The sequence below is a fragment of the Eschrichtius robustus genome, chromosome 2, assembly GCF_028021215.1.
Source record: "Eschrichtius robustus isolate mEscRob2 chromosome 2, mEscRob2.pri, whole genome shotgun sequence".
NCBI lineage: Eukaryota > Metazoa > Chordata > Mammalia > Artiodactyla > Eschrichtiidae > Eschrichtius > Eschrichtius robustus.
Genome location: NC_090825.1, coordinates 113689572 through 113714419, shown reverse-complemented (window position 1 = coordinate 113714419; position 24848 = coordinate 113689572). Strand labels below are relative to the sequence as shown.

At 36.5% G+C, this 24848-nt stretch overlaps 1 protein-coding gene across 1 annotated transcript in view; it reads right to left on the bottom strand.

Annotated features, from left to right (window-relative positions):
• Positions 1 to 7364: 7364 nt before the first annotated feature.
• Positions 7365 to 24848, bottom strand: part of SMAD5 (SMAD family member 5) — a 50216-nt gene continuing 32732 nt past the window's right edge. Inside the window, exons 5-7 of the mRNA XM_068535932.1 lie at positions 15940 to 16161; positions 13868 to 14124; positions 7365 to 12431 (exon numbers count right to left, since the gene is read on the bottom strand). Coding sequence (XP_068392033.1) covers positions 12288 to 12431; positions 13868 to 14124; positions 15940 to 16161 — 623 coding nt within the window. The 3' untranslated portion in view covers positions 7365 to 12287. The remainder of the gene's footprint in view (positions 12432 to 13867; positions 14125 to 15939; positions 16162 to 24848) is intronic.

The window sequence follows — 24848 nt, the reverse complement described above, 5'->3', positions numbered from 1 at the left end:
CAGTCTGGCTTTTGGAAATGTAGCCAAACCTTTCTAGCCTATAGTAATGGTAACTCAGCTAATGCATGTGACCCTTGGTTGCAGAGAAGACTAAATGGAATAAATTTTAAGGAGGTATGAGAGCCCCGGCTGGCATAATGAAATCACACACTGCTGATATGCAGGACCCTTCAGCTTTAGTCTGGGGGCTGTGAGGGGTAAGAGACTAATGTAGAGGCAGCGTATGCCTCCTCCACATCTCCCCATGGATAGATCTCAAGGCAGTATGCAGAGTGGTCAGAAGCACAAGCTCTGGAGTCTGTCTGGCTTTAAATCCCAGCTCCACTGCTCACTGGTTGTGTGACCCTGTGCAAATTAATCTATCCTAGCCTGTCTCCTTATCTGTGAAATGAGTATTATATCACCTAGCTCTACAGGGTTGAATGTCAAATGACATAATCAGTGTAACATGCTAGCACTCAAATTTATTAGCTGTTATTGTAACTGAGCCTTAGGCTTGAGGCAGCGCTGCCGAAGGGAGAAGCTGACCCACAAACAGGATGTGCTCTCACCACAGCTCTATCGTGACCACAAAAAAATGCGAGGAGGGGGATTATCAGTGGACTTCTGGCTTAGAGGTCACCTGAAGTTCCTGGACCAGAACCAGTTGAAGCCAGAGTGATCCAGGAGGCTCTTGGGATCCCTTAATACAATACTGTCCCAAGGCATCAAGAGGTTAAAGCTAAAAAATGCTAAGATGCAGACAACGTGGAAACCATCTTTCTGATGTCTCTACAAGGTTTCAGTGGTCTTAGCCACCTAAGCCAAAGGCTTGGCCACTTCAAATGAACCGATACTTCTGGAAGAAATTCCTAAGTAATTGCACCATGTAGAGCTGGAAATCTAGAAACCGAGCAGGGTCAGTATGAGGAACTGGACTAGAGTTCTGCTTTTTGCCAGGACTGTGACCCTAAATAATTTCATTCTCATCTCTAGGCTAGCGTTAGACTAGTTGAGCAGTAATGGGTCCTTTGTCATGTGGGACCTAGACCCAGATTCTCCCCTGGAAAGGGTGTGGCTGAGTTCATGTCTGTCTCCTGCTGATATGCAGGGTAAGTGGACTATGACGTGCTAACTGGACATTTAGATGGATATCAGGAAGGTCGATCTATGCACACACATCCTCCTGCCCTTTGTTCTTCCACCAAGCCCATGATGTCTTGGAATTACCTTGGAAGGGCTGGGCCTACAGGCTAAATTGAGGAATAGGACCCATGACATAGGTGTTTGGGCTGCTCTTCCATAACCAGTCACTGGGGCAGGTGAGAGGGTTGAGAACACATTTCTGATGGGGGGTAAGAGGGTGGGTAGGGTAGAAATTAGGAAAGTGGTTAAAGATGCCAGGAACCAGGAGAAGCAGCATAATGTAGAGAACAAGAGCCAGAGTCCTGGAGCCCGGTAACCTGACCTTGGCCATCCACTCCATGCCATGCTCATGCTTCTGGATTTCCGAAAACCTGCTTCCTCATCTGTAAAATGGAGACAATAACAGTACCTAGCTCATGGGATTTTCAACATTGTGGGGGACACTGGAGGTAAAGTGTTCAGCTCATGTTTGACATGTGGTAAGTGCTCGAATGTGAGCTATCATTATTCGCCATCAGGATGACCATTTCAGAAGTGTTTGCAGCAGCAAAAATAGCAACTGCTTTCCCTCAGTGACTAAAATTCATCACCTTTCCATATAAATTAGACCTTCCTCCAGTCTTCTCCATCTCAGTAAACTGAGCCATCATCTGGTTGCCCAAAGTAAAAAGCACATGGTGGTCATCCTGACCCCGAACTCTTCTTCATCTTCCCATGTGCAGTCCATCCTAGACACCACTCTGCTCCATCTACTCCCCTCCATCTCTACCAACATGACCTGAATTCAAAGCCCAGCATTCACTGCTGCCTCTCTCCAAAGCAGGTGTCCGACCCCAGTATCTGCCTCCAGCCCCAGCTTACACTCCAGTGGCTTCTCCTTGTTCTCAGGATTTAAAACAAAACTCTAACCTTGGCCTACAAGATGCAGCATCCTCTGGCCCCCACCAACCTCTCCAGCCTCATCCCCTCACATTCCTCTTGCACTCCAGGCTTGAGACACAGTGGCCTGTTGATCCCTAAAGCCTCTCTGCCTAAGCTGCTTGTCCCTCCTCCTTCATCCAGCTAATGCCTCCTCATCCCTCAGGTCTCAATATCTCTTCCTCAAAATGGATCTGCCTGAGTTCTCAGAGGAGATCAGTTATGTTCATTCACAGCCCCCGATCAGGTCCCTTACTGCAGCTATCAAGTAACTGCGTTGTAGTTCGTGGCCTAATGTCTCCCCTCTACTACCGTGTAAGCTGTATGAGGTCAGGGACAGCATGTGCCCGCTCTGCTCACTGCTGCTTTCCTAAGGCCCAGCATAGTGTTAAGCACAAAACAGACACTGAATAAGTATTTACTGACTGGAATATAATGGAAAGACAGCTAGAGGTTAAGGTAAACTCTTGCCTGCGGGTTCTTCATCCGAACACTTCACCTTTGATTTGCTGCCTTAAACTAAACTTGCATCAGATGAAATACTGAGTTGAACGCTCCTTATTGATCGGGCCTCCAACTGGCCTGTTTCCTGGAGGTGGTAATCCACAAAGTTGTTAGCAACTGACATTTCTTGTCTCCATCTATGTAACACTTCAGTTATTATCGTATCCTGCAGAGACTAAAGAACATGCAATTTAAAAGTTTGTACCTTTAGCTATTTCTGCTTGAATTACTCCTTTTCCTGCAGGGAAGCTGAGATCTTTACCATGTCATTCATATGCTTTCTGAATTGCCTTGACTAAGAATCAACTAAATCACTACTTCACATACTGACTCCCTCACCTCTTCTTGGACTTTGATCACAGATTTCCTTCTCAATGAGACCGTCTCTGGTTTCTGGATCTAAACCTTCAGCCATCTTCCTCCTCCCACCCCTGACATTTCAAATCTTCCTTTCATACTTTTTCTTCTTAGAACTTACCACTACCCTATATATTTTATTTGTCTTATTTTGTGTCTCCATCAGCCGGAATGAAGCTGCTTGAGAGAAAGTATTTTTGTTCTATTCAGTTTATCCTCAGCCTGACATCTAATAGGCCCTCAAATATTAGTTAAACGAATGAACAACCTGATACTGCTCACGCAGGACCAGAAAAAAATCCAGATATTCGGAAAAACAGGAGCAGAGCCTATTTTTTAAAATTAATTAATTAATTAATTAATTTTTATTTTTGACTGTTGGTTCTTCGTTTCTGTGCGAGGGCTTTCTCTAGTTGCGGCAAGTGGGGGCCCCTCTTCATCGCGGTGCGTGGGCCTCTCACCATCGCGGCCTCTCTTGTTGCGGACGGAGCACAGGCTCCAGACGCGCAGGCTCAGTAATTGTGGCTCACGGGCCCAGTTGCTCCGCGGCACGTGGGATCCTCCCAGGCCAGGGCCCGAACCCGTGTCCCCCGCATTGGCAGGCAGATTCTCAACCACTGCACCACCAGGGAAGCCCCGAGCCTATTTTTTAAAGTCTCCTTGATTCTCCATTTCTGCCCCTCCTCCACCCTCCAAAACTGATCAAATAACCCTAACTAGATAGAGACTGAAACCACTGAACTGTGTTTATAGTTTCGCTTTCCATGAGGACAGGAATGACTCCCTGCGACAGCTCTGCTGCCGAGCCTGAGGCCTGACTTGCAGTAAGCACGCAATAAAGGTCTGGTGAGAGTAAGTGAAGAAGCAAGTAAGGACTCACCAGGTTACAGCCTGACTGTTACAACAAAGAGCACTCCCCAACTCCAAGTTTCTTTTCCACATAACCTTCCAAGAGTAGCACAACTCTGTCACCCTCGTCCCTTGGCTCCCGTGTCCACTTTGAGGTGGCTACTCTAGTCCCTGCCATCCTATCTGCATTCTAGCCACAAGGAAGGGGAAAAAAGCAAGAGGGTTCCTCTGCGGAGCAGTATGCCAAAATGACACGTATCATTTCTGCTATTATGCCAATGGTCAGAGCTTAGTCGCATGACCAGCCACAGCTGAAAGGGAGGCTGGAAAATGTGGTATGCAGCTGGACAGAGGTGTTCAACGATTAAGGAGAGAGAAAATGGGTATGGTAAACCTCTAGCAGTTTATTAAACAGACAGTAAAAGGACAGCACCTTTCTTTTCATATGAAGATCATCTTTGCAGGCTTCCTGTTCATACATAACGAGTTTGTGCTTGCATTCAGCATCTTCACCTTCACTGCCATCACTAACTTGGCCTACACAAATTATGTAAAATTCATAGAATTTTATGTAAAGAAAAGACAACCAAGGGATGTTTACCATTAATCTTAACTAATGTCTGCATAGCCCTTCAAACCCTCCTCTGCTTTTTCTCCCCCCACAATCACACACGCACTCTTCAGCAAAATTAATCTTTTATTCTGAAGTACAAACACAGGTCACTGTTCTGTTTCTCAAAGGCACTGCGTAGGGTGCCCCACCTGAATGCAATTAAAGGCCTGACCCTCAGGCACAACAGTTGGGGGTGATATTATGGAATCTAAACCAGGGCACTAAAATCAAACTACAGGGTTCTTAACACTGCTGCCCCTGTAAGCTATGAACTAAAAAGCACACTTTTTTGTTGTTGTTATTTTCTCTTGTCAAATACATCAAGGAAACTGTGCCCTTTCGATTCTCTGGGAAAATATTAAATGTCAACAGGTTAAAGCTCCAAGTTGCCTGTTAATTTTGTAGGTTCTCTAAGCAACAATCCAGGAGCCTGATAACTTTGGGGCAAAGGTCCAAAAGCTCAAAGAGAAAGAATAAATATGAATGTTCTTAGTTGAGTTTCCCCCTTTCTCCTCCTATGAGGTGGGTAATAAAGAGAGCTAATAAAGTACAGAGCTCCAATCCATTCAATTAAGTATTGTCTTATTACATAATTTAAAGCTAAATTCTAGTATAAAAAAATCATATCTGGTTTCAGTACTCTCATTCATTCAACAAATATTCGACTGCTTACAATATATCAAAAACTGTTCTAGCAGTGGGAACACATATCTGGCCACAGCTTACATTCCCATGAGATGACACAGTCTATAAACAGGGCAAAGGAATAAAACATGTAGGATGTTGGATGGTGATAAATGCTATGGAGAATGAAAAACTTTTTTTTCTTTCTCCTTCTTTTCCAAAGTCTTATTTTCTTTCTTTCTGAAAGCCTTCCCAGATTAATCCCAATTGGCTTCTTCTGTCACTTCAGCAGTCTCATTAAAATATCTGGAGAGCTAAGCTTGATGTAATATGTTTTGGAAAGGTCTGCCATTCAACAAAATAAGAGACAGCTCAGAGGACAATGCTCTCTTGGGGATACAGAATTCAAGAAACACTTTGGAACCAAACCAATTTCTCTTAGAACCCTTTCAAAAAAGGAGCTATAGCTTCACCCATAATCAGCTAAATTCTTGTCAAAGAAAGGAAAGGACGGATGTAGAATGACTACCTGAATAGTTTAGAAGGATACATGCACAGATGTTTAGTGGTTCACTATTGGTTTGGGATTTTTAGTTCATACTTTCCTGTACTATTAAAATTCTCAGCATTTATCTCAGATAAAACTATTATTTAAAATGAAATAAAAGGTGACAGGAAAGGGGTAAGAGATTAAGAAAAAGGATAAGAAGGCTTTCAAAATCCATCCCAAACATCAAAAACTGCCTCAGGAAACACCCCTCACAGCAACTATACACACATCCACTTGAAACAATATTGATAATACAATAATCTTAACCACCAAACTAAATCCTCCTTCCACCCCCATGCAACATACTTTAAGATGGAGATGGTTAAGCAAGGTGCCAAAAACTCTTTATATTTTCCCTATAGCCCCTTTAAAATACAACCACAAAAAGTTATTTAGACCAAAAGAACACAGACTTTTTTTTTTTTAACAAAAGTCAGTTTATTAAAATAGGCTTACAAATTCAACAACAAAAAACACAGTAATATTTAAAATGTTAAATGGGGGGAAAATACTTTCTTATAGCCCACTGATAGCCTTCTTATAAATATTTATAAAATATGAATTGCATCAAAACTGCTGTAATATGGAATAGCATTAGCCATTGAGTTCTTGTGTCTAAAAGAAAATTGAAACAGATGTCACAATTGATCCCTGTCACCTGAACTGTTTTGGCTATGGCAATTTGAAAACTAGTTATCTTAAATGAGAGAAGCCAACACCACCTCTCACTGTTCACTGAGATCTTTTGCCAGAACAAATGTTTTTAAAGTATGCTTCTAAAACAGTGAAGCTGCTACTAAATACCTTACTAAATGCCTTACACTTGAAATAAAAAAAAAAAAGCATAAGAAGAAACTGATTTGCAGATATGGATTCTTTTGATGAAGCCTTTCTCTATAGAGAATAATAAGAGCTTTTATATTTATTCTTTCAGGTTAAAATATTTAGTTTGGGTTTTTCTAGTGGGGACACATGGATTTTCACCATCCCCTTCTAATTAGAATAAGTTTGTTTTTCTTGTATATACAACACAGAAGGTGGTCAAAGTAGGCAGGCACTTGGTGGGGATGACAAAACTAATCTGTGATTTTGAACTTTTTTTAAAAGGAGAAAATTAAGAAAAACAAGGCTAATTCGCAAAGTGGGTAATCAAGGATTAATCTACTAAGGTCAAGTAGCATCAGAAATAATTCCTCTGATTCAAAGCAGCAGCAGAAAGGTAAGAGATGATGGTTATGATAATAATAATAATAAAAGAGCTCTGATGTGGCGGGCACTAAGTACTTTATTTGTATTACTTTATTTAATCTTCCCCCAAATCCTACAAGTAGACTTTTACTTTACAGATCAGGAAACTGAGGCACAGAGTGGTTAAGCCTAAGGGCACAGAGTTAAGGAAGCTCTGAGGTCCAGGACCCAAATGCAGGCAAGCAGACTCCAAAGCCAGCTCTGCTAACAACTATTCTATCTCTCAATCATCTGGTCAAGACCTCTAATTTTAGATAGAGCTAGAGAAGGGAAATTAGTGGTTAAACTAAAAAACCCCAGACTCTAAATTCAAATCCTTTTTCAAAACAAAACTAAACTAACAAAGAAAAACACATCAACTCTCTTATAAACAGAATAGAAACATACTGATCATTCTGAGCAAACCTCATGCTGGGTGGAAAGGCCTAGTATATTCATTTTCTATCGCTAGTGCACAAACAGATAACACAGCCGATCACAGCAACTGATAATCTCATCCTTTTTTATAACTTCACTCAATGAAACATGTTAAATCAAAAAAGAATAGCCCCCAAAACAAACAAAAACACACATTAAGCAGATTTTGAGATTTATTAAAATAAAGTATTAGCAAACAATATCCAAAAACAAAGTTCTTAAGAGTTATGGCTTTGAAAAGCACAATATAGTAAAACCTAATACATTTTTATAAGTATCAAAAAGATAACAGAATTGAAGCATGTTGCTAGACTTTCATTTTCTACAACATAAACAGAAGGAGAACAAGTACAAGTAAGAAGCAGACCTAGAGTGCAGCCAGTGATTTGGTCTTTATCATCTGCATATGAAATATCTTTTTAAGAGAACATGGGCAGGATTACATACAAACACCCAGTTTTCATGATTACAGTCCTACCCAATTTTAACATAAGTGATTTTCAAAATGCAACTTTAACCAACCACGTTGAAAAGAAAAGCACTTGCCCAACTATTATCTCCAAGAGTCCCTACAGTTAAAATACTTTATGAATAAATCAAAGCAACATCATCTCCAATGGTATTAGAAGGGCAAATCTGACTCTAAAAGATTTCTTCTTTACTTGGGATTGTTTGGCCTCACTGGAGTTTTGTTATAGCTAACACCAGCTAGTATTAAGAAGGCACTACCTATCAATGGGGTAAAAAAAAATCTACCTCTACACAAAATTTCAAACTTTTAAAAAACAGTTATCTTCAAATAAATCCTTAAAAGACAATGGTTTTGACGATTTTAGGAATTTTAAGACCTGAATTATTTGGACGAGAACCACACAAAGCTTTTTCACTCTGTCACAAATAACAGAAGAATCCTGCTCTGAGACTAGATATTTTCAACAAAACAACTCAACACTTGTTCTACAGCAATTGCTACCAGCAAATATTACAGCATAAGCTCTTATTTTTTAAAAAAATTGATATGTAAAGTCCTTCTCATTGGTTTTTGTAAATCATCCAATTTTAGGGTAACACTTCAATTATAATAACTGCATTTTAGAAGAGAAGTTTCTATTATGAAAAATCCAATATAACAAAGGCTTGACAAATACTCTTACCTCTTGCAATTAGGACGTGCTAAACTTCAATCCAGTGAATTACAAAGAACTAGCTAAGTTTCTGTTTAGCAGGTATTGAATAGAATTGTTTACACAGAAGAAATGCCTCAAGTTCTCTCTCCATACATGCATCTTCTGTGAGAAGTAAACCTCCCCAGTCCCACCTCTTTTAATGAGGAAAATGCTACTCTCCAGGGGAAACAGGCATCAAACCTGAGATTACCACCCAAAAAGCTGCGCTACTGAATATCTGAGGAGATGCCCATAAACCAATACTTAGGAAAACTCCCGCCAATAAAAATCACCAAACACTTCTAAAACCACCAGGCTATCTACTACCTTAAAAGATTCTTGCTTATCTAGCTGATGGGTATAATGAGGACACACATTCATAATTCCTACCAGAGAGATTAAGTGAGGATTTAACTAATAAGACAAGGAAGAGCTCTGAGCCTCTTAAAAGTTAATAGGTCCAAAATTTAAATCATCATTGGAAGCTGAATTTAATAATTATCAAAAGATTTTTCCTTCTTCAGAAAGTATAAAAGATATTAATATATTTTAAGTGGGAGAGTGATAATGATCCAAAGTAATATTAAGCAAGCAACTAGAAAAAGTATAAAGAAATGGAACTAAAATGGTATATTAGATGCTCTCTGTAATAGAAATACAACACTTAAACAGGTACTATCAAACTTGAAATTAGAGTTTCTCTGCTACTGGCATGATTTCATTTTTGTATAAACTTTCTCCTTTAAAAGAACACTATTACAGGGGAACTGTTTCCCACAGGTACTCTAAGATAATACTGAAGGTTATATAATGTGAGCCCCAGTCCTTATCTTAACAATAGATTTCAGATCTGAATACTTACTGATCATTTTACATCCTAAAAGAATGTCTTACTCTCAAATGTTATGAAAAGTATAAAATAGCTACACCCTCTTTCCATACTATTAAGTATAACTTATTGAACTACCTATTGACAGCAATCTTACTGTGGATTTCACCTCAGAAACCCAGACAATTCTATTACCATATTGACAGTTTACTTATATAACAAGAAAATGTAAAAAGTGATTTATAGTCTGATATATATATTTGACATTTAGATTGATGTCTTCCTTAAATTTTCTCTAAAGAAAAAACGTTCACTTCAGTAGATCAGTAACATGCCTACTAGTTTATATTCCATAACGTAAGCCAGGTAATTATGTAGAGATATTAGTCAAATGCACCTCTTAAATTATTTTTTTCCAGTCAGTATCTTTTTGTTGCTTTAATACATTACTGAGATTAATTTTGATTCTATTCCTCTTTTTGCATTTACCAAACTGGTTGTAATTTTATTATTCCCAGACTCTATCTTTTCAGCTGGCATATATTTATTTAAATGTTGTACATGCTATAAAATGTGATTATTCTGGTTGTGATGATGTTTTCATAAATTTGACTATAAACCATTCTGGAGATTAAATAAAAGCTTAAAACTGTAATTTTATGAAATGGTTTCCTTCAGAGGTGCTTTTTTCATTGGTAGAATTTTACTTAGTTTTTTTAATGTCACTGGCTAGTTTTTATTCCCCATCCATTCCTGTACTGAGCATCCTCAGGAATTACAGGACCAGCTGGATTGAATGAAGTTTTCATATAAAACCCAGGGGTGTAGAGTTAACAACTTTTTGGAAATACAACAGGCTTATTATACTTCTACATGAAACTCTTACCAGTTAATAGCTTCAGTACTGTCATTCATGAGACACAGCTCCTTAGAGAAAACACAGAAAAAGCCAATCACATAAAATCTTGCTAACTCTAAAGGCTGTTACATGAATAAAAACAATTTTTAATTAACTCAGTTGTAAGCATCAATAAAACAATTCAATAGTTTCCACCAGTTCAAGCCCACTGAAGTTGATTACATGTATCTGCCAGTCAACCTAGGTAGTTTTTCTACAAATTTTTCCAAAGATTGTGCCATGAGCCTAAGTAAAAGAATGATGTAAATAGCTAAGTTCTATCACTAAGCAAATAATCCTCTTTTGTGTGGCTGACACAATTCTGGAAGATTGAGAATGCATGTCATGTAAAACTTACGTTTAAGGCTCAGGTGACTGTCAGAAAGCTCCCTTTTACTTAGCAAAGGACTGTGAGCTGAAACACATATGGCACTTCATCTGAGAGAACTAAAACCATCCATTGGCTGCACTTTATAAAAGCAATAAATAATGTTATGGAAAACAAAAGGAACTGCATTCTCCTTTCCTCAAAAAATGCATTTTTTTTCCTCGTAAGAGCAGAAAGGGCAAAGTAGAAAGTCAACTGAAACTAACATTTTAAACAGAAGACTGACATGGCTCCACATATTTTTAAAAGGCACTGGAAAATAAGCTTCTTCTAATAGGTAAGTTAGGTGGTTTTTTTCCCAAAAAATGTATTTGTTCTTCATGCCATAACTAAGTATCCATTTGACTGCTCCCTAGAAAAAGAGGTTAAGAGTCCTCTACTCAAAGCCCTTAAGCATGACTGATTAAATGAGTATTTTAGAGTTTTCATGTCTTTCCTCTCTGAGGACTGTGGAGACTAGTATCCACATAGGTGCTAAAAAAAATGGAAAAAGAGCACCCATGGTAACTGAGAGAATAGTCTGTATTCTTTGATATGTGAATGTTTTCAAATCAGCTAGCTCAATTCATTTAAGCATCAGACAGGTGGCCTCATCCTTGGGGCCAGACTGAAGAGGCTCCTATGGATACAGGACACAGGTCCTTGCATGGGGAAACAGACGCAAGTAAGAACAATGGGATGAAGTACATGATTTTTCAACATTAATATCATCCTGCAGGGAATTAAAAAGGCACCTTCAATTGGAGCTACAGAATAACAGTCTTATAATCTAGGTTGAAAATACAACAAAAGCTAGAAAAAGTATAACTTCCTATAACTGTAATCTATAAATTGCAGTGTTTAATACAAAAGGGGTACCAAGGAAGCAAGGATGAACATCTAAGTCCAAGTCGCTTGAGTGTGTTTCACAAAAGGTTACTCTAAAAACTGTCACCCATCAAAGTGCAAAATAAAAGATTAATGCATGTCAAAATTAGAGTTCTTGCAACATTGGCCAAAAGCAGCAAACACAGCTGAACAAGGCCGTGCATGCACTGTCACTAGCTATAAAGTAGTACTTATGACAGATTTGAGTAAGTGACATATACTGGAGATCCATTGTTTGCAATAAGTTTTTTTTAAAAAAGGAAATATTTTACAAAAGATAATATTGAGTGAAGTCACAATGCACTGACCAACATTTAGCTGTATTAAATGTAAATTTTATGTCACTTAGAAAACTATCACTTGGCTTTTACTGAACACTACCTGTTAGAGCAGTGTATAGTGTTCCTTCAAATAAAAGACTTTTTTTTTATAGTTTCTTTTAAGCCCCTACCATATGCTTTTATAAAACAATGAATTATACTTTTTTAAAATTGGTGGGACTAAGAAACTGGTAGAAGTACAGCTTCTGGAGAATCAAGAATAGAACGGAGGACTCTCATTGAACACCTTCTTATACTGTTATAATTTTCATCATGTGATGTATTACTTTTCCAAAAAAATTTAACAAATAAAAAAACTGAGGGGACAATAAGGCAAAAGTATGTTCCAGTTTAAGATCAATGCCAAACTTCTGAACTGGGGGCACAATATTCACTCTGCATCTTTCACAACACTTTTGAGAGTTAATCACATGAACATGAATACAAACAGATGTTGATTCATCACAAAAACAAATGTATTGGTCACAATTATGTAGAAAAAAAATAAGCTGTAATATCTGTTTTCCATGTAAGCTCACAGTATCTGTACTGAAATTTTCCCTAAAATTAAAACAAGTCCACTAATAATATAACTGGAAAAGAATAATTCTGCACTATGAAACAGAAGAAATGGGGTTTAGAGGGGAGCCCATCTGAGTGAGAACTTTATCCAGCCACTGAAGAGGCCCATGAAGATGAATCTCAATCCAACATGGGGTGCTGGTAACATCTTGCCGGTGATATTCTGCTCCCCAGCCCTATGAAAATGAACAGATAATATGGCAAGCCACTTTTTAAACTGTCAACCAGTCAAAACCAATTTCAACACACTAACAAAAATAAACTTTAACAGTAGAGATATACAGACATACCTAAAGGAAAAACTATCACAAAACCAATCTTAGCATTCACCATGAAATTAAAAGCAACACAATAGCTGCATCATTATAATAACATATAATTCCTTAATAGAAACCCTTGGAGCAAGATATGTTTCAGAATTCTTTCTTTTTTTTACTTTTAGGAAGTTAATAATGGTGCAATACCTCATAATTAAAATATTAATATTTCTGCAGTGAGCTACATTCTCTCTTAATGGGATAAATAAAACTCAAATACAGCCTCATGTAAGTTCACATCAGATTTTGTAAACAAAAAGTTATTGATTTTCAGGGTTTTTTTTAAACATCAGATAAGGCGTTGTAAATCTGATCAATGCATACAAATGTAATTAAAGTGGCAGTCACATATCATTATCCTTTAAGATGGGAAATTACTGGGATGAATTGAGCTGGACCACTTTAGCCTAAAACTCCGAAGAGTAAAACAGAATTTTTTCACTTCTATTTGCCTGAATTTATCTAGCTCTCTGCTTTACTGCTTACAGTAGTCCTGGCCCAGGAAAAGTAAGCAGCTGTGATGAGGGTGGATTGGGAGACTATATTGAATATGCAAAAGCCATGTTTCTATAGAAGGCAAGGGAAATGCCTTCAGGGCTATTGATAAACTGCTGCATAAACAGGCCTATAACAAAGCCTATAGCAAGAAAATACTGGGCTGTGGTGCTGTGGGCCAAAAAGAAAAAAAACCTACACAGAGCATTTGACAATTGCTCTTCTTTGGCTAAATCCTTAAGGAACAAGCAGGTACAGAACAGGTTGCTGAAGTATAACACTAAAATTCTTTCTAAATTTTGCTTATGCACCATCATTTGGAATACCAATAAAATTAGGTCAAGAGCAAATGATAAATTTGAAAAGTTCTTTGAACTTTGCAAATCCTTAATAACAGAGCTTAAAACAAGGAAAATAATTTTAGTATGGTAAAGAATTCTTTAAGTCAACCTAATGGGATCTACTAATGATTGAAACTGCTGAAGCTACGGAACTTAAAAAGCAATTTTAATATTAAATGCTTTCTAGCAATTTGGCCTTTAACTGAAATCCTTTTATAAACTCAGCCCCTATTCAATATCAATATTGAGCACTTTATAATGTCTGGATTATAAAATAAAATCTTAGACCAATCATGTGGTTTAAGTTATAAATTCAAGAATTTTATTTAAAAACCTATTAAATCAGGTAAAAAATAGTACCTTTCATTTAACAAAGACTTTTTAAAATCATAACCTACAGACATATAATATACATATTTACAGTGACTCAAATTAAGCTACAGGTCACAACCCACTCACCTTGACAAAACTCATTCGAATGGTACACATTTTGGTGAGCTCATATACTGCCTCAAATCCATGGTTGACAGACTGAGCCAGAAGCTGGGCAAACTCCTGATTGTTAAAAATTTTGAGGCTGCAGCTGCTGGGAATCTTACAGACAGTGGTAGGATGAAAGCCATGATGAAAGTTGCAGTTCCTACTCTGTACAAATATGCTGCTGTCACTGAGGCACTCTGCATACACCTCTCCACCAACATAGTACAGATGAACACCTTAAAAAGACAGGCATTACAAGAGTAAACTCAACAAAGCAGTATAATGAAACCGAGGGAGTTGTATGAGGTACAACCAAGAATAACTACTAAACTACAGCAAGTCTTCAGACAGAAGCTACCACTAGATGGCCTTATGCCACCAAAGATAATCAAGAGGTTAATGTGCCTAAATCTAAAATGATCCTCAAATAACTAAGACTTAAGCCTCAAGTTGGCAGCATATTAGGTTATCAGTTCTCAGGGTTTTTTTTTCTTTTCCAACAATCATTTATCATCTCTATGAAAGAAAGCGATGGCAAAAAAAAAAATCCCCCCAAAAGCACCTTATGATGAGTCCTTTCAAAGGAATTCTTAGTGCTATCAACTATCATGAATAGTTGTTTGGCAAAAAGTTTTGCACTCTTTTTGCTAATGGAAAGGCCTGCAGCATTTACAAAAAAAAAAAGCTAAGTCACATATGTAATTTCAGGTCATAGGAAAAGCCTTTAAACGGCAGATTTATTTTACTTTCCTTTAAAAAAAAAAGTTTTGGGTATTTAAAAAATATATAAATAATATATGAATGTTCAATATTTAAAAATTCAAATTATATACTAGAGCTGAAGTTGTTCCCAACTTTTCTCTACTGCAAATGGTACTAAAAAGACCATCGTAGTACACACATGTGAGTCACAGACTGGTTTCAGGCTATGACATTAAAAACTATGTTTTGCTTCTGGGCCAATAAAAATGAGCCGTGGAAGAAAGGATCCTAGAACTGCATACTAGGAAAAAAGGGGAAAACGATTCTAGAATTTAAGAATTCACCAAGTAGATTTCTGTTAAATTATTCTACTGCAGAATGAAAAATCAATGCATAGAAGTGAGGCATTTTACCTAAAAAATCATGGCAAGTTGACAGTTCAGTCAAAAAAGGATGGAAACTTTCTTTCCAACTTATTTTTGGACATAGTATTTTTCTGAATCTCTTCTATAAGAAATCATATTACAATTAAAGTTATTTATTTTTCTGAATCTCTTCTATAAGAAATCATATTACAATTAAAGTTTTTTACCTTTTGTTCCTAATTTGGACCAAGACTTTCTCAAGTCAAAGAAGCAAAAAGTAGCAAGTGGTAAAAACAAAACTTCTTAAAAGAGAGGCAAATAGCTCTACCTGGGATAGGTTTCCTTTCTGACCGCTTGATGCGTGAGACATTTCACTGCAATGTGAAAAGTTCCTTGTTTGCTATGGCAACTATCTTGTAGGATGAATTATAAATAAAACCCTGTTACCTGAATTTAAAAGGTGGGAGATGTGGCAGTGAAGCCATTGAAGACTTACGTCATTCAAACTGGATTTCCTACCAGTAACCCTGCTCCTCCAACATAATGGAAATTCTTTCAAGTCATCAACCCAAAATATTCCACAGATATCATAATTTAAAAATTTTAATCCTTCACTAGCATTCATATATTCTACAAATATTTCTTGTGTATGTACTATGAGCCAGGCATCGTTCTAGTTGCTGAAGATTTGTTGTGAACAATGCAAATTTCTGTATAGCTTGTATTTCAGTCAAAAAGACTGAAAATTTAAAAAATAAACACAGAATAGTATGATTTCAGACCCTAAGTACTATGAAGAAAAAATAGGTAGGATAAAGAAAAGAAGTCTGTCTTTACTTAATACATTCTTCAACATCTGCAACTTGAGGGCAGGACCATGCCTTAAGCTTCTTTGTATGCCCCAGAACCTTACACAATGCAGACTACATAGCAAGCACAACAAATGACTGAATTCAACTGAATGTAGGAAAATGACAAAATTACCTTTTCCAATATGTCGCCTAGTGTTTTCAATTGTTGAATTACGATTAACATTTGACAACAATCCCAAGCAGAATCTACTTTTGTTATTTGAAGGGTCTGTGAATCCATCTACTAACACACTAGTAGAAGATGCATGAAAAGCTTCCCCAACACGATTGTTTAATTCATAGTAGACAATTGAACACCAATGTTTGGGCTCTTCATAGGCAACAGGCTGAACATCTGTGAACAAACCAGACAGAAAAAATGTTTAATGATTATCAGAAACTCCAGACTCTGTGTTTCCTTTAACCCAACCCAAGCACTATATGAAAAAGAAAATTTTCAGATATTTCACTTGTCTCACTGTCCTTCCTGACTTTCAGTCTGTTTGTATGTTTGTTTTCAAAAAAACAAACATCAGAAATACCTTGATCATAACAATTTTCAAAATTATACATATACACGGATAGGCAACATCACATTTTAAGTTATTTTTCTAGCAGAATCTAATCCAGGTTTAAATTTGAGATGACAAACCTCTGTTTCAGCAAACTGAAAGACTTAACTATACCAGTGTCTGTAAAATTACTTTAAACAAAAATCTGAACTAAAAAACTAAGTAAGGCTCTTAGCAGACTAGGAATAGAGGGGAACTTCTTCAACTTGATATAAAGAACATTTACAAAAAACTTACAGCTAACATCATACTCAATGGTGAAAAACTAGAAGCTTTTCTGCAAAGATCAGTAACAAGGCAAGGATGTGCTCACCACTCCTTTACAACAACACACTGGAAATCCTAGCTAAAGCACTAAGACAAGAAAAGGAAATAAAAGGTATACAGATCAAGAAGGAAGACATAAAACTGTCTGTTCACAAATGACAAGATTGTCTATGCAGAAAATCTGAAATGACTGACAAAAAAACTCCCAGAACTGATAAGCACTTATAGCAAGGCTGCAAGATGTAAGGTTAATATACTAAAGTCAATCACTTTCCTATACCAGTAATGAACAAGTAGAATTTGAAATTAAAAATTCATTACCATTTATATCAGCACTCAAAAAATGAAATATTTAGGTAAAAACCAAACAAAATAGATATAAAATCTATATGAGGAAACTATGAAACTCTAAAGAAAGAATTCAAAGAAAAACTAAATAGAGATATAGTCCATGTTCATGTGTAGGAAGCCTCTATATTCTCAAGATGTCAGTTCTTCCCAACATGATCTAGAGAGTCAACGAAATCCCAATAAAAATCCCAACAAATCATCTTGTGGATATTGATAAACTGATCCTAAAGTTTACATAAGGAGGCAAAAGACCCAGAACAGCCAACACAATATTGAAAAACAAAACTGGAAGACTAACACTATCCAACTTAAAGACTCACTATAAAGCTACAGGAATCAAGACAGTGTGGTATTGGCAAAAGAACAGAGATCAAAGGAACAGAATAGAGAGCCCAGAAATAGATCCACATAAATATAGTTAACTGATCTTTGATGAAGGATCTTGGTTATTTCCCCAATAATAGATAAAAGACAGTCTTTCCAACAAATGGTATAAGAACAACTGACATTCACAGGCAAAAAAATGAATCTAGACACAATATCTTACACTATTCATGAAAATTACCTCAAAAATGGATCACAGACCTATGATACAAAACTAGAAAACTCTAGAAGATAACAGAGGAGAATATCTAGATGACCTTGAATATGGTGATGGCTTTTTAGATACAACACCAAGGCACCGTCAAAAGAATGAGAAGACAAGCCACAGAATGGGAGAATATATTTGCAAAAGACACATTTGGTAAAGGACTGTTACACAAAATATACAGAGAACTCTTAAAACTCAACAAGAAAATGAACAAGGTAATGAGAAAAACTGGTCAAAGACATGAACAGACACCTCACTGAAGAAGATATACACATGGCAAATAAACATATAAAAAGATGCTCCACATTACATGTCATCAGGAAAATGCAAATTAAAATTGCAAAGAGACACTACTACACAACCATTAGAATGACCAAAATCCAAAGCACTGATAACACCAAATACTGGTGAAGACGAGGAGCAACAGAAACTCTCACTCACTGCTGGTGAGAATGTAAAATGGTACAGCCACTTTGGAAGACAGTCTGTTGACCTCTTACAAAACTAAACAAACTTTTACCATACAATCCAGCAAATGTGTTCCTCAGTATTTACCTAAAGGAGTCAAAAACTTATGTCCAAACAAAAACTGCAGAGAGATGTTTATAGAAAGCTTTATTCATAACTGCTAAAACTTGAAAGCAACCAAGATATCCTTCAATAGGTGAATGGATAAATAAACTGTGGTACACCAGACAATGGAATATTATTCAACACTAAAAAGAAATGAGCTATCAAGCCATGAAAAGACATGGTTGGTGGGGGACTTAAATGTATATTACTAAGTGAAGAAGCCAATCTGAAAAGGCTACATACTGTAAGATTCCAATTACAAAACATCTGGAAAAGGCAAACTATGGAGACAATAAAAAGATCAGTGGTTGCCAGGGGTTAGGAGAGAGGGAGGGATGAACAGGCAGAGCACAGAGGATTTTTAGGGCAGTGAAACTATTCTATATGATACTATAACATGTCATTATTCATTTGTTACAACCCAAAGAATGTTAATAGAAAAAATGAATCCTAATGTAAATTATAGAATGGTAGTTACCAAGGGGGTAAGGTGAGGGGGAATGGGGAGTCATTATTTAATAGGTACAGAGTTCTATTTGAAATGATGAAAAAGTTCTGAAAATGGATAGGAGTGATGGTTTGCAGAATACTGTGGATGTACTTAATGCTACTGAATTGTTCACAATAGAGCCCCCAAAGTACAAGAAGCAAAAACTAACAGACCTAAAAGTGGAAATAAATAATTCAACAGTAGTAGCTGGGGACTTCAATCTCCCACTCTCAATAATTGATAGAACAATTAGAAAGAAAATAAGCAAGGATACAGAAGATCTGAACACTACTGACCAGCTTCATCTAACTGAAATCCAGAGATCCTATGACACCCTACAACATCAGAATATACAATTTTTTCAAAGGCACATGGAGTATTGTCTAAAAGAGACTATATGTTTTGCCAAGGGTTGGCAAACCTTTTCTGCCCACCCAAATGGGCAAATCCAGCAACATATAAAAAGGATTATACACCATGACCAAGTGGGATGCAAATACCTTAGGTTTTGCAGGCCACATACTACCTGTCATATATTCTTCTTCTTCTTAACAATTCTTTAATAATCTAGAAACCATTCTTAGGTCACAGGCTATACAAAAACAAGCATAAAACAAGTCTCAACAAATTTAAAGAACTGAAATCATACTAAATATGTTCAAAGCACACAACAGAATTAAATTAGGAATCAACAACAAAAAGAAATTTGGGAAATCTTGAAATATTTGGGAATTGATTAACACGCTACTAAATAATCCATGGGTCAAAGAAGAAACCACAAGGGAAATTTTAAAATATTTTTAACTGAATAAAAATAAAAACAAACAAAAATGAATAAAAATAAAAACAAACAAAAATAAAAATTTATGGGATGCAGTTAAAGGTGTGATTAGAGGGAAATAAATAGTTTTTAACACCCATATTAGAAAAGAAACAACTCAAATTAATAATGTAAGATTCAGAAACTATAAAAAGAAAAGTAAACTAAAAGTAAACTTGCATTCTTCAAAGCAAGAAGAATGAAGGAAATAAAGATTAGAGTGGAATTCAATGGAAGAGGGAAAAGTTGTCGTTCAAAAGATAAACAAAATTGACAATCCCTTAACTAAACCAACAAGCAAAAAAGAACATGACACAAACTACCAAAATCAGGAAGTAATACATCACTACCAACTCCTACAGAAATTAGAGAGATTATAAAGGATACTACAAAAAACTTTATGCCAAATTAGATAATTTAGATGAAATGGATAAATTCCCAGAAAGACACAAATTACCAAAATTGACTCAAGAAAAAACAAACTCTGAATAGACCAATATAATAACTAAAGAAACTGAATTGATTATTTAAAATCGTCCCACAAATAGAAGTCCAAGCCAAAATGGCTTCACTGGTAAATTCTATCACATATTTAAAGAAGAAATAATACTAATACTTCAAAAACTCTTCCAAAAATAGGAGGGAACACTTCCCAACTCATTCCGTGAGGCCATTATTACCTGACAGCAATACCAAACAAAGACATCACAAGAAAGTTACAGACCAATATCCCTCATGAATATACAAGCAAAAATACTCAACAAAATATTAGTAAACCTAACCAAGCAATATATAAAAAAGGATTATACACCATGACCACATGGGTTTTATCCTAGGAATACAAGGTTGGTTTAACATCAGAAAATCAGTTCATGTAATACACCTTATTACTAGAAAAAAAGAACAAAAAACTCACGTGATCATCTCAGTAGATGCAGAAAAAGCTTTTGACAAAATCCAACATTCATTCATGATAAAAATTCTCAATCTAGTAATAGAAGAGAACCAACAGTTTGCTGGCTAGACTCTCTAGAACAATACTGAACAGAAGTAATAAAAGCCGACATCACTGTCTTACTCCCAATTATAGGTGGAAAGTAATTCAGTTTTTTATCATTAATTATGATAGCTATAGGTTTTTCATATATGCGCTTTAATAATAAGAGAGAAGGGGCAGTTAAACGCATTCAGATTGGACAGTAAAAAAAAAAAACTGTTCTTTATTCATGGATGACATGCTCCTATATTTAAAAGACCTTAAGGAATCCACATATGCACACACAAAAAAACCTACCACTAGAACTAATAAATGAATTCAGCAAGGTTGCAGGTTACAAGATTAATATACAAAAATCAACTGTATTTTTTTAATTAAAAAAAAAATTTTTTTTATAGTGACCAATAGAAATTTATTTCATTAATTAGACCTGAAACCACTGCATTAATGCCATTTTGAAACTAACCTTTCAGGGATTTAATACAGTTGTTATTTAACAAAAGAACTTGGTTCATTCACTACTTAAGACCTGATTATTTAAATTAAAGTTAACTGGTTTCCTTACTCTCAAGCTTTAGGCTCAGAAAATTTCCATTAGAAAAATCTAATTTGTCTCAAGTTCCTATTTCTAAATTTTAGAGTGGTTAAAATGCTCTTATATTTTAAATCTTTGTAGCAAAAATTATGTCTAAAATTACAGCTCAAACTGGCAAAGCAATTAAAGATGCAGGTGACGCAAGTCTTTTAAGTCTTTTTCATACAGTTTTACTGAGATACAATTGACATATGGCACTGTATAAGTTTAAGGTATACAGCATAATGATTTGTCTTACATACATCATGAAACAATTATCACAGTAAATTTAGTGAACACCCATCATCTCATACAGACACAAAATTAAAGAAACAGAAAAAAACTTTTTCCTTGTGATGAGAACTCTTAGGATTTACTCTCTTAACAACTTTGTATATAACATACAGCAGTGTTAACTACATTTATCATGTTGTACGTTATATCCCTAGTACTTATTTATCTTATAACTGGAAGTATGTGCCTTTTGACTGCCTTCATCCAATCAATTTTATTTCTATCTACCAATGAAGAATACAAACTCGAAATTAAAAAATTCTTCCACTCACTTAGCAATAAATTTAAAAAGAAAAGAAAAGAGAGACATTCCATGTCTGTGTACTAGAAGAGGACGGCAAATCTCCCCAAGTTGATTTAAAGATTCAATGTGACCGCTACCAAAGTCCAAGGAAGAGTTTTGGCGGCAGACAGAAATTGACAAACTGATACTAAAATGATATGAAAATATGCAAAGAATGCAGAATTGCCAAACAATTTTTAAAAAGAAGAACGAAGTTGGAGGACTAATACTTCTTGTTTTCAAAACTTACTATAAAACTTTAGTAATCAAGACGGTGAGGTATAGACATACAGATCAATGAACAAAATTGAGAGTCCTGAAATAAACTCTTAAATTTATAGTCAACTGATTTCTGAAAAAGATGCCAAGACAATTCAGTGGAGAAATGATACTCTTTTCAACAAACAGTGCTAGAACTAACTGGGTATCTACTTCCACAAAGATGAATTTAGAACGTTAACATACAAACACCTTAACTCAAAATGAATCATAGACCTAAATATAAGAGCTAAAGAACTTCTAGGAGAAAACACAGGAGAATAATTTTTATGACCTTGGGATAGACAAAGATTTTTTAGATGTAACACCAAAAGCATAATCCATAAAAAAATTGATAACTTCATCAAAATTAAAAACTTTTGTGCTTCAAAAGACACCATTAAGAAAATGAAAAGACAATCCACAGATTGAGAGAAAATATTTGCAAATCACATATCTGATAAAGGACTTCTATCCAAAATATATACAGAACTCTTAAAACTCAATAATAAGACAAACAAAGGACTTCTATCCAAAATATATACAGCACTCTTACAACTCAACAATAAGACAAACAACCCAATTATAAAAATAAGGCAAAAGATTTAAATAAGCCAAAGAAGATACATGAGTGGCTAGGTACATTAAAAATGTTCAAAATCATTACTCATTAGGGAAATACAAATTAAAACAAATGAGACACCACTTTACACCCATCAGAATAACTATAATCAAAAAGATAAACAATAACAAGCGATAGGAGGATATGGAGAAACTAGAACCCTCATATGGTACTGGTAAAAATGTAAAATGGTGCTGTCACTTTACAGTAATTTGGTAGTTTCTCTTAAATACTTAAATTTACCCTGTGATACAGAAAAATAAAAACAAAGACCTATCTGCAAATGTTGATTACAGCATGTTCATGCTAGCCAAAAACTAGAAACAATTCAAATGTCCATCAACAGATAAATGGGTAAACAAAATGTGGTATATCCATACAATAAAATACTGTTCAGCAATAAAAAAGAACATTATTGATACATGGTGCAACATGGATGAATCTTGAAAACAACGCATTTTGTGATTCTATTTATATGAAAAGTTCGGAAAAGGCAAATCTACAGGTACAGAAAACAGATTAGAAGGTTCCTGGAGCTGGGGATAGGAGGGGATAGACTGCAAATAGGCACAAGGGATATTTTTAAAGGGTTATGAAAATGTTCCAAAACTAGATTGTGGTGATGGTGTAAAACTTTATACATTTACTAAAAATCATCGAATCATACACTTAAAATGGATAAATTTTATGGTATATAAATTATTACTGGTTCAAGATGGCGGAGTAGAAGGACATGAGTTCACCCCCTCTTGCGAGAGCACCGGAATCACAACTAACTGCTGAACAATCACTGACAGGAAGGCACTGGAACTCACCAAAAAAGATACCCCACATCCAAAGACAAAGGAGGAGCCGCAATGAGATGGTAGGAGGGGTGCAATCACAATAAAATCAAATCCCATAACTGCTGGGTGGGTGACTCACAACTGGAGAACACTTACACCACAGAAGTCCACCCACTGGAGTGAAGGTTCTGAGCCCCATGTCAGGCTTCCCAACCTGGGGGTCCGGCAACGGGAGGAGGAATTCCTAGAGAATCAGACTTTGAAGGCTAGTGGGATTTGATTGCAGGACTTCGACAGGACTGGGGGAAACACAGACTCCACTCCTGGAGGGCACACACAAAGTAGTGTGTGCATCGGGACCCAGGGGAAGGAGCAGTGACCCCAGGGGAGACTGAACCAGACCTACCTGCTAGGGTTGGAGGGTCTCCTGCAGAGGCAGGGGTGGCTGTGGTGTACCGTGGGGACAAAGACACTGGCAGCAGAAGTTCTGGGAAGTACTCCTCGGTGTGGGCCCTCCCAGACTCCGCCATTAGCCCCACCAAAGACCTAGGTAGGCTCCAGTGCTGGGCCACCTCAGGCCAAACAACCAACAGGGAGGGAACCCAGCCCCACCCATCAGTAGACAAGCAAATTAAAGTGTTACTGAGCTCTGCCCACCAGAGCAACACCCAGCTCTACCCACCACCAGTCCCTCCCATCAGGAAGCTTCTACAAGCCTCTTAGATAGCCTCATCCACCAGAGGGCAGACAGCAGAAGCAAGAACTACAATTCTGCAGCCTGTGGAAGGAAAACCACATTCACAGAAAGACAGACAAAATGAAAAGGCAGAAGACTTTGTACCAGATGAAGGAACACGATAAAACCCCAGAAAAACAACTAACTGAATTGGAGATAGGCAACCTTCCAGAGAAAGAATTCAGAATAATGATAGTGAAGATGATCCAGGACCTGGGAAAAAGAATGGAGGCAAAGATCGAGAAGATGCAAGAAATGTTTAACAAAGACCTAGAAGAATTAAAGAACAAACAAACAGAGATGAACAATACAATAACTGAAATGAAAAATACACTAGAAGGAATCAATAAGACACTGATGAAAGATATTAAAGATGATACAAACAGATGGAGAGATATATACCATGTTCTTGGACTTGAAGAATCAACATTGTGAAGATGACTATACTACCCAAAGCAATCTACAGATTCAATGCAATCCCTATCAAACTACCAACGGCATTTTTCACAGAACTAGAACAAAAAATTTTACAATTTGTATGGAAACACAAAAGACCCCGAATAGCCAAAGCAATCTTGAGAAAGAAAAACGGAGTTGGAGGAATCAGGCTCCCTGACTTCTGCCTATACTACAAAGCCACAGTAATCAAGAGAGTATGGTACTGGCACAAAAACAGAAATATAGATCAATGGAACAGGACAGAAGGCCCAGAGATAAACCCACGCACATATGGTCACCTTATTTCTGATAAAGGAGGCAAGAATATACAATAGAGAAAAGACAGCCTCTTCAATAAGTGGTGCTGGGAAAACTGGACAGCTACATGTA